At 36.1% G+C, this 11204-nt stretch overlaps 2 protein-coding genes across 4 annotated transcripts; both read left to right on the top strand.

Annotated features, from left to right (window-relative positions):
• The first annotated feature begins 1482 nt into the window (after positions 1-1482).
• On the top strand, positions 1483-3873 carry LOC120182083 (zinc finger protein GAI-ASSOCIATED FACTOR 1-like). Its single transcript, XM_039187104.1, has 3 exons — positions 1483-1896; positions 2206-2602; positions 2730-3873. Exons 1-3 carry the CDS (start codon positions 1728-1730, stop codon positions 3739-3741), a joined length of 1578 nt encoding a protein of 525 aa, XP_039043035.1. The 5' UTR covers positions 1483-1727; the 3' UTR covers positions 3742-3873.
• Positions 3874-5004: 1131 nt separating this feature from the next.
• On the top strand, positions 5005-10708 carry LOC120181974 (cullin-1-like). 3 transcript variants are annotated; one of them, XM_039187003.1, is made up of 20 exons: positions 5005-5246; positions 5658-5792; positions 5907-6006; positions 6472-6657; positions 6755-6802; positions 6889-7092; positions 7191-7268; positions 7614-7703; positions 7807-7887; positions 7986-8045; positions 8383-8412; positions 8490-8576; positions 8666-8815; positions 8889-8944; positions 9068-9188; positions 9289-9450; positions 9554-9697; positions 9837-10054; positions 10153-10320; positions 10413-10708. In XM_039187003.1, exons 2-18 carry the CDS (start codon positions 5662-5664, stop codon positions 10041-10043), a joined length of 1935 nt encoding a protein of 644 aa, XP_039042934.1. In that variant the 5' UTR covers positions 5005-5246; positions 5658-5661; the 3' UTR covers positions 10044-10054; positions 10153-10320; positions 10413-10708. The 3 variants fall into 3 exon arrangements, with proteins under 3 accessions (XP_039042934.1, XP_039042933.1, XP_039042932.1); XM_039187002.1 differs by having other exon boundaries at positions 5623-5792; XM_039187001.1 differs by having other exon boundaries at positions 5006-5246; positions 5613-5792.
• Positions 10709-11204: the final 496 nt, after the last annotated feature.

Here is an 11204-nt window from a genome sequence, read left to right as displayed (position 1 = left end):
TATAACTTGGCCGATGCTTCTTCATTCGTCTTTCTGTCTCTTTGTTGTCTCTCTTTCTAAAGCCAGTCTTCTGGTGATATGTGTTTAAATATTTGGGTAAGTACTATCACTTTTAGTACTTAAATTTTCATTTTTTTAAACTTAACGTTAAATTTTGAACGGGATTACTAAAATGAAATAAAACTAAAGTTTTTAGCGACGGACAAAGTTTCAAATAGCGGTCGAATAGCAGAATTACGACCGTTATATAGCGGTCGCGGCGGTGTCTGAAACGGCTATCACGGAAAATAACGGTGTGGAGCGGAATCACACCAATAGCGGCGGATCGCGGCCGCAATTTAACTGATCGCGGTCAATCGCGGCAATAGCAGACCGCTGTTCCGCTATTATTCCGTTAATTTAATTTTAAAAAAAACATTTTTTTTATTAAAAAATCAGCTCATTCGAAAAAAATTCACGATCGCGATATCCGCAATGATCGCAATAGCATCCGTTATATCCGCAATCGTGATAAACGCGACGCGACCGAAAACGTGACCGCGAACGCTATTTAAATCCATGGCGACGGATACTAAAATGAAACAAAAGCTAAATTTTAGATATGTTTTGAAAATATTAGAAGTTTAGGTACTAAATCAGACTAAAATTGATAGTTTAAGTACTAAACGCTTAATTTATCCACTTCTTTAACACAGTTCAATCAATCTCTCTTTGAAACTCAATCTTGTTCTCTTTAAATTTAAGATAATCGATCATAATTCTCTGTACGATTCAAAAGAAATAAATTATAAACTGTATATAAATTTCCTTCATTCTTAATCCATTAAATCAGTAGCAACTTTTAACAGCAAAATTGATTAAATGAGGCGTCATATGGAGTGGTGGGAGAAATATTTTTTGAAATAGGGTGATTGTTAAAGAGTCGGGAAAGAAGTACGGATTATCTTGTGACTTCCCCATATTTTATATAATTGGAACGTCAAGGCCAACAGATTAATAAAATAGAAGACACATTGTGATTGTCACGTCTTTTTGAAGACGTATCGTGTTCTTGAGTCTTCTTGTGACACTTAATACTCATACCATCTTAAAAAATATTTCTTCAACATCTCATTTGATAATTTTGCCACTTTTAACCCATTAGCTGAACATCAACCAGAAGACATAAGAAATTAAAACTCTCAACACTAAATATTTGATAAAATAACAATTTTAAATATGTGTAAAATTAAAAGAATTTTTCATTATATATATATATATATTAGACTTAAGGTCTCTATTTGAGTCTTTGATGTTGAAAAATAATATTGAGAGTTTATTTTCTAAAATAAGTTCAAATAAAGAAATGGCAATGAATTAAAAAGAGAGAAGAATGAGGGCAAATGCGATGGAGTTGTCCTATTCCAATTTTGACCATGTTCATATATATTTATATAAAGCCAAATAAGGCCTGGTTCCAATGTTACTTCCTGTGTCAGCTAGAGCTCTCTCTACCTTCACCAGACGAAGGAGATTTCAATTGCCTGCCTTTTGTTTTGTCTTCCTCTACACTGACCCTGATTTTTATGTTCACCAAAAAACAAGCCGAGCCCCACTTTTTGATCAGTTACCACCAACAGCAGCAACGGATTTTGGAGCCAAAGGAAAATCAAAGGAAACAGACAATATTGTTTGTGTTTGTGTGCGCGCGTGTGTGTGTATAATCGTCAACTCTCTTGGTTCGAATTATGTCGAATATTACAGGTGATGATGGAAGCTTCTCTTCGGGTAACACAGGAGAGGAAGTTCAGCAGAAGCCACAGCTGCAATCGGCTGCTTCAAACAGCAATGGCTCTTCTTCCTCTCAACAGCCACTTCAAGCAGTCAAGAAGAAGAGAAATTTACCAGGAACACCAGGCAAAGATCCCATTTTTTCTATGCTGATTTCATGTTGTTTTCTTTCATATGATATTAGGATAAAAAAAACATGGCTTCGGGTGTTGTATGCTTTTGTCTGATGAGGGTATCTTCAAGCTGATGGCTTTTTTGGAAGGTAGAAAAGGGTTCAATTATTGCTATGAGATTTACAATAATTTGCCAGGAAACTGTTTGTTTGATTGCACTTTTCACTTCCCTTTTTGTTTCGGACTGTTGTTATATGGGGCCATTGGTTCTTTTACTATATACAGTTCCCAACAATTCTTATTTAATTTGGTTCTGAACCAGATCCGGCTGCTGAAGTTATTGCTCTATCGCCGACAACGCTCATGGCCACGAATCGATTTGTATGTGAGATATGCAACAAAGGGTTCCAGAGGGATCAGAACCTGCAGCTGCATCGGCGAGGTCACAATCTTCCGTGGAAGTTGAAGCAAAGGACGACGACCGAGGTGAAGAAACGAGTCTACATATGCCCCGAGCCAAGTTGCGTGCACCACAACCCGGCTCGTGCACTAGGTGACCTTACCGGGATCAAGAAGCATTTTAGCCGTAAGCATGGCGAGAAGAAGTGGAAATGCGACAAGTGCTCGAAGAAATACGCGGTTCAATCCGATTGGAAAGCTCATCAGAAGACCTGCGGTACCAAGGAATACAAGTGTGACTGTGGTACCATCTTCTCCAGGTTTAATTTACGTGCTTAATAAACTTTAAGACATTGCATTGATTATATGTTTTTAAGCTCTGCTAAGTGCTAACAAATGTTCTGTTTTCTTGTAAAGATCTTTATCCACTGCTTGTTCTTTATGCAGGAGAGATAGCTTCATCACACACAGAGCTTTCTGTGATGCATTAGCCGAAGAGAACAGCAAGGTAAACCATGGAGCACCGGTGAACAATATAGGATCATCGAACCAACTGCCGGAGCTGATGCCAACGAGCAACGCGAATGCATCTATGGGAATATATGATTTCAACAACTTCGACTCGAAGAACACCCTCAAATCCCTTCCTCAAGAGCTAGTGCCGGTGCCGTTTAAGTCCATGAACATGGGAGGAGGCATGTTTTCGAGCAGCTCGGGCAGTTTATTCTGCTGTCCGAGAAGCATTTCCTCGTCGCCCTCGAGCTTACAACTTAGTTCGAACAGCTCGTCAAGCTTCAATTATTTACTGGACAGCATAAGTGGTTGCCAAGTTTCCGGGTCACCCTACATGTCTGCAACAGCTTTGCTGCAGAAAGCAGCTCAAATGGGTGCAACCGCAAGTAATAGTATAAACTCACCCATGATGCAAAAAAGCTTTGCTAGTAGCATGGAGGGCACCACCGACCAATCGATCCGACCATCGTCGTTTAACGGGATTCAGCAACAAAACACATCATCATACGATCATTTCCCATCACACGCCGATCATCATTCAACCATGGTTGAGATCAGTCAAGCCCCCAACGAGATGGCACAGCTTTTCAATGTCACCACAGGAGCAATGACTGATATGGGAATGTTCACCACCAACATATTCATCGACGGAGCCGAACGAAACCAAGGCTTGATGAACAGCATGGAACACGGAGATAACAGTGATAGCTCCGGGCTAGTACTACAAGGGAGATCTCAAGCAATGGAAAGGAACTCGACGGTGCCGCCGTCGATGTTCGGAGTGAGCGGTGGAGGAAGTAACATGACGACACTCGATTTCATGGGGATCGGAGGGTCAAGGCCAACCAATTTGCATGAAGAACACCTTCAGCAACATAGATTGCCGATGATAAACCCTTTCCAACAACAGGATTCAGTCATCGAAAAGCCCATCTGGGATGTCTGAGAGCCTACAGGCTACAGCTTTTGGCTTGAAAGATCTCATTTACTCTTTTATGGTGACAAAGCTTATATTCAAAGGGTCCACTTCCCACTTATTTTATCATCAAATAACCAGCTGGTCTCCATCTTCTTCAAAAAGAAACTGAAACAAACAACAAATATGGAGCTCCTTTCGTCTTGTAACTTGTAAGCTACAAGCTACAGAAAATTTGTGTTGAGGGAAAAAAAAACAAAGAAAGAAAGCCTCATAAGTAATCATAAAGTGTAAAACCTGTTTGGACCTCTTGCCTTAAAATAAATTCTCCACGTGCTCCATTTTTCACACACATTTTAATATGAAAAATAAGATAATTTCAAATATAGGTTAGAGTTAGATTATTGCATATATATATATATATATATACAAATGTCTGTGTATGTTGCTTAGATTTAGGATTTAGTGTGTTTTTATGATAATGTTTGTTTTATAATTTATGTTCAGAGTTAATAAAAATAATTGACCACATATAAAGATAGACGTAGGATTTTAAGTTAAAGAATGAACATATAAAATATTAAATGAAAGGAAACTAGTAAAATTTAATGAGAAGAAAATAAATTATAAATAGAAAATATACATATAAAAATCTAATATATAAGAGAATTTGAAAATTTAAAATCATGACTGTCACAACCTACCCTCGATTCATCCCAAATCATATATATATATATATATATATATTTCTATAATCTTCTTAATACACCTTAAATTCAAACCTGATCCTAAAAGAATAACTTGACCTAAAAAACTAAATTTCTTAAAAAGATTTAACAAAATTAGATCAATGGCTCAAAACTCATAAGATATAATTTTTTAGGGTAAATTACGCGTTTAGTATCTAAACTATCAATTTTGATCTGTTTTAGTACCTAAACTTATTAATTTTTTAAAATCATACCTAAAGTTTAATTTTGATTTCATTTTAGTACCCAAATTCAAAATTTAATGTTAAGTTTAAAAAATTGAAATTTTACTTACTAAAACAGACCAAAACTAAAAATTTAGGTACTAAATGCGTTAAGATTTTAACTTAGATACTAAAATAAAATAAAAACTAAACATTAGAAATGTTTTTGAAAAATGAGAAGTTTTAGGTTCTAAAACAAAACAAAACCCTTCTTTAAAAAAATGATATTTACTAACTCTAGTCTATGCTACAAGTCTTCCCCGACCCAATGAGATGTATAAAACAAGTAGGACGAAAGCAGAGCTCTGAATTTCTTCAAATCCAAGCCCAAAGCTTTTAACCAACAAAGCAGCGAAGACGAAACAGGGGAGGTGAAAGCACAAAAAGGCTAAACTTTTCATTTGGGGTCGAAATATAATTATTTTCAAACGAATTCTCGTAAAAGAAAGGCCCTCTTTTCTTCATATACATTCCTTTCCTCCAATTCCGCTTTCCGACTCGATTCTTCTTTGGCGATAGCTTAGGGTTTCTTTCATTGAACCACTCCTCGATCGTGTTTCTGGTACGCCTTTTCCGTTTATTCTCAATATATCTTTTGTCCGATAGATTTTTTTTATCAATATTTTCAATACTTTCCGATCATTTCTATTTCTTTATGTTGTTTTTCTTGATCGATTATTGGGCTATGTTTTATTTGTGGGCACAGCTTCGTTTGAGGTGACATTGTGTAAAAATTATATTTTTCTTGCTGGTTCTTGGGCTAATTTCGCTCTTTTGTTAGGGTTTTTTCGTCAATGTTTGACCTTCATCTCTTGATATATTATTATTTGGTTTATATATATCGAAGGTTGAGTTGTTTATCTTGCAAATTTGATGCTAATGTTTGATTGTTTGGTTTTCCGTGTTTTTTGTCAATTGTCAATGCTAGGGCTTTTCAGGTTTTAATTTGAAGAAATTTTTGCTCCACTTTTAGGACAATGGAGCGCAAGATTATTGAATTGGACCAGGGATGGGATTATATGCATAAGGGGATCACAAAGCTGAGGAGGATTTTAGAAGGACTGCCGGAGCCTCAATTTAGCTCAGAAGAATATATGATGCTTTATACGTATTCCACATTACTTATTTTTCAAGTTTTTCTGATTTTTTTCGAGCTGCAGTTTATTTTTAGTTATCTGGTATCTCGGTTCTCATCATTTTTCAATGATTGAAACTACTATAGGACCATCTACAACATGTGCACTCAAAAGCCCCCACATGATTTTTCTCAACAGCTTTATGACAAGTACCGTGAGGCATTTGAAGAATATATTACTTCAACGGTAAGGAATTTGTTTTTATGTTAGCTAACATATTTTGTGCCGACTACTTGTCTGTCTTGCTCTTTTTATAGATTAGTGTTTTACGTGAAACTAATGGAACTGGTCTTCTTTTTGTGAAATCTTATGGAAATGCTTATTGAAAGAGAAATGAATTTTGCAAACTTGTTTTATTGTGCCTCTTCATGGGGCTGACAGGAATGATGCGTGTCAATTGCTTCATTTGAACTTCCACGCTCAGATAATTTTGGTTGCATTTGTCTGATATTTCAGAGATTATATTATTCTTTATATTATAGTTTACAAGTTTCTTTGGTAATTGTTTTTAAGTTTTATGCTTCTGTTGTTGGATACTTTGATAAACTCTAGTTTTAATAGTTTTCCCCGATAGAATATGAAGACTTTTTTTCTACTTGTCTGTGCTAATTATGCTTTGTCTCCCTCAAATTTCCCCTTTTCTAAAACCAGGTATTGCCGTCTTTAAGAGAGAAGCATGATGAGTTCATGCTGAGGGAGCTTGTTAAGAGATGGGCCAACCATAAAGTAATGGTCCGGTGGCTATCACGTTTCTTCCATTACCTTGATCGCTACTTCATTGCCCGGAGATCACTCCCCGCACTCAATGAAGTTGGACTGACGTGCTTCCGTGATCTGGTTTGTTATTAGTTCTTCGAGTGACCCCTTTATGTGATACTGATTCTGCTATGATGAGTTGGATTTTGACTTGTATTATATGTTTTACTCATTTCAGGTATATATGGAAGTGCATGAAAAAGTCAGAGATGCTGTAATTGCCCTTGTAAGTTTACATCATTGTGTCATTGTTAATTGTATTTAATTCGCATTTTGAATATAAAATTTAAGTGGAATGATACTTCATATCAGATTGATAAAGAGCGTGAGGGAGAGCAGATAGATAGAGCATTACTGAAGAATGTCTTAGATATTTTTGTTGAGATTGGCATGGGACAAATGGATCATTATGAGGATGATTTTGAAGGAGCCATGCTTCAGGATACTGGTGCTTACTATTCACGAAAAGCATCAAGCTGGATTGAGGAAGATTCTTGTCCAGATTACATGTTGAAGGCAAGTGCTAAAACTTTCCTGCATTTTTGTTTTCCATAGGTTTTTGCCCTGATTAACACAGATGGTTCTTATAGCTTTTATTTTAATGCTAATTGCAGTCTGAAGAATGCCTGAAGAAGGAAAGGGACAGAGTGTCCCACTACCTGCATTCAAGCAGTGAGACAAAGTTGTCAGAGGTTAGTTGAATTGTTGTAAATTTATATGTTAATGATGAGCTCTTTCTCTGATCTTACGTTGGTTTGAGGGGGTGCACTTTCTTGTTTAGAGAAAATCTTTTTGATTGTTTGCCACAAGAAGGGGACATAAATGAATACTTCTTTATGTGTGAAAGTTGTCACTAAGATTTTACAATCGAAGTTTTGTGAATTCTCTTTAGGTGGAATATGTATTAAATGGACATTCCACATTTTTGACATATTCAATGGCATGGAATACTGTAATAAGAATAAAATAGAGTTCCTAAGAAGACAATTCTGTAACTCCTAGAGCACTTTATTAATAGCAGTTTATTCTGTTTCTAGAAAGTGCAACATGAGTTGTTGGTCGTGTATGCAAATCGGCTACTTGAAAAGGAGCATTCAGGATGTAGGGCCTTGCTTAGAGATGACAAGGTATTGTGCAACATCATTTTTTTGCTAGCAAGGCTTAGCTTCTGGCTGTTTGATTTAGAAAATATATATCAGATATTTATTTGACCTTGTTTACACTTTCTAGGTGGAGGATCTTTCTCGAATGTATAGGCTTTATTGTAAAATACCCAAAGGCTTGGATCCCGTTGCCAGTATATTCAAGCAGGTCTGAATTTCTGTTTAATCTATTCTGCAAGATAAAGGACCGTCATTCTTATGTTATTCCTTGATTTTACTGAACCTTTCTGAGTGCCTTTTTTTCAGCATATTACTGCTGAAGGTAACGCCTTGGTCCAACAGGTTGAAGATGCGGCAAATAGCCAGGTTTGTTTTGTTGTTGTCCTCTGATTGCTAATATGATTTCTAAATACATTTATTGATATTCTTCTGTACTGAAGTTAATTCATGAAGGTTTTTTCTGGATAAAATTATTTGTTTGTTAGGATTTTTCTGTACTAAATTTATGTACCCTTTTGACTTGCCAACTGCAACTTTCCCTTGTTAACTCTCTTTTTTTTTGGGGGGGGGGGGTAGGGGGACCATATCCCTACGACTACAGACTAATATTTCCCCACCATCGAGAGAAAAATAGATGATAATTTTTGTTTCTAATACTCGCCTGTTTCTGGTTTTAAGTGCTAATAGTCATTCATTACCACAGGCCTCAAGTTCTTCAGGTGCACAGGAACAGGTAAAATCCCAACTTTTATTGCCTACTGATTCTCTTGAAATCAATATAGATGTTAAGAATTTGTATGCAATTACCAGGTCCTTATCAGGAAAATAATCGAGCTTCATGATAAGTATATGGCATATGTGACCGACTGTTTTCAAAATCATACTCTCTTCCACAAGGTTAGTGTTCTAAATTGTAGTCCTAAATGTCTATTAAGGATCATATCCCATGATTTCCCCTGACCCATGTTTTGTTGAAATGTTCATAGGCCTTGAAAGAGGCTTTTGAAGTATTCTGCAACAAAACTGTTACTGGCAGCTCAAGTGCAGAGCTTTTGGCTACTTTCTGTGATAATATCCTCAAAAAGGGTGGAAGCGAGAAATTAAGTGATGAAGCCATTGAAGAAACACTTGAGAAGGTAGCTTTTCCATTTTATGTTAAATTTATGCCGATTTGGAATTGATTCTGAAATATCTTTTTGGTTTCTGTAGGTAGTTAAGCTGCTTGCCTATATTAGTGATAAAGATCTCTTTGCAGAATTCTACAGGTGAGGCTATTAATTTTTTTTGTCAGTTTCATATCACTTGTCAGGAAAGGGAGGAAAACCAGTTACAGTGAACTTCTTATTGCTTATTTTGATACTACGTCTACTGTGTGCGATCATTGACAGGAAGAAGCTTGCTCGCCGATTACTTTTTGATCGAAGTGCTAATGACGATCATGAAAGGAGTATTCTGACAAAGCTAAAGCAACAATGCGGTGGACAGTTCACCTCAAAGATGGAGGGCATGGTGAGTTGGCCTTTATTTCTCGAGTTCAGTATTTGTGTGGTTTGTTTTTTCCTCTTAAATTTGTGATGGAACTTGTGTTTTGCTTTTGCCTTTCTAACAGGTCACGGATCTGACATTGGCAAGAGAAAACCAAGCCAGCTTTGAGGACTATCTTAGGAATAATGCTGCTGCACATCCTGGGATAGATTTAACAGTTACTGTTCTTACTACTGGGTTCTGGCCAAGTTATAAATCTTTTGATCTTAATCTCCCTGCTGAGATGGTAATGGCTTCGGACATGTTATTTGCATGATGACCGAACTAAATATCTTACTCCACTATGTGTTCGAAAGTTTTATTTATATTTAGGAATACCATTGTTTCAGGTGAAGTGTGTGGAAATTTTCAAAGGATTTTATGAAACAAAAACAAAACACAGAAAGCTTACATGGATATACTCGCTGGGTACTTGCCACATTAATGGCAAGTTTGATAAAAAAAACATCGAGCTGATTGTTTCAACATATCAGGTAATAAACAGACTCTTGAACTCTGCTCTATTTAAATTAGAAAAAAAAATGTAGTTTGGGTTCATGTCTGTCTCTTGATGTGGTATCTGAATTTCAACTTCAATGGTAGAATCTGATTTCCTGTTGCCTATGTAAACAGGCTGCCGTCCTTCTGCTCTTCAATTCTTCTGATCGGCTGAGCTATTCAGAGATTATGGCCCAGTTGAATTTGACCCATGATGACTTGGTTAGATTGCTACATTCTCTGTCATGTGCCAAGTATAAGATTCTAAGTAAAGAGACAAACACAAAAACCATCTCCCAGAGTGACTACTTTGAGTTCAACTCCAAGTTCACCGACAAGTGAGGAGGATTAAGGCCCGTGACTGCCTTGCAATTCCTTTCTTTTATAGTATTATTGCCATTAGCATCTATTAGTACGAGAAGATCTCAACTTTGTATATTATCCTATGTAGATTCCCCTCCCTCCGGTGGATGAAAGGAAGAAAGTTGTTGAAGATGTGGATAAAGATCGTCGTTATGCTATCGATGCTGCAATTGTGCGCATAATGAAGAGTAGAAAGGTTTTAGGCCACCAACAATTAGTTTCAGAATGTGTGGAGCAGTTGAGTCGCATGTTCAAGGTATTAATATATGCTATATAACCCTGTTTATCTATATGGTCACATTCTAATAGTAGATTGATCAAGACGTGGATGTGAGTCGGGTTTTGCAGCCTGATATTAAAGCCATCAAGAAGAGGATGGAGGACCTCATCACAAGAGACTACCTGGAGAGAGACAAGGAGAATCCTAACACGTTTAGGTATTTGGCCTAAAATTTGGTCGGTGTCTTTTCGAGAATGGAACATAACAAATGGGATTTGTTTAAGTGATATGTTGAGGGTGGTGGATGGATATTCAAAAAGGAAAGCCTTCTTTTTTCATTTGTGGGATTAGTTTTATGTAAAGTTAAAAGTTCATTACAAGGATTAAAATTTGATTAGTATTTCACTTCAGATTTTCTGTACGATACGAGTGGCCTTTGTTTCCCAATAAATTTTCACCTCAAATGGGACTTTTGTTTTGTATTAAAATCATAACAAGATGTGATAAACGGAATATTCAACCGGTGTGCTTATAGGCACAATTAGGAAGGATTAAACTTCGATTTGAAAATAATTGATTATTTTAAATTATCTGAGTAATTTAAATTTTTGACTCGGATTTCGAATCGAGTTTTAAATTATAAAATTATTTCTTTAATTAAACCATTTGGTTGTTTTTTTTATTTGTTTAATTCCTTGTAAGTTTAGTTTTGAATAAATTTAAATCACATTGTTTAGCCACTTAAATTATCTGTGGAATCTTTGATAAAAGATTACTTATTTTAGTTTAATGACATTTCAAATAAATTTTGAACGATAGTGGTAACTTTAATTAGTTCAATTTTTTCCCATCCATGGCAAAATGACCGCCCAAAGATGATGGTAATTTTTTTTTCCTTTTCTAAAACCTTGTCCAAGGCC

Source organism: Hibiscus syriacus, unplaced genomic scaffold (genome assembly GCF_006381635.1).
Source record: "Hibiscus syriacus cultivar Baekdansim isolate YM2019G1 unplaced genomic scaffold, ASM638163v2 tig00112614_pilon, whole genome shotgun sequence".
Lineage (NCBI taxonomy): Eukaryota > Viridiplantae > Streptophyta > Magnoliopsida > Malvales > Malvaceae > Hibiscus > Hibiscus syriacus.
Note: the sequence above shows the minus strand (reverse complement) of the source record. Positions and strands in the feature narration are given on the sequence as shown.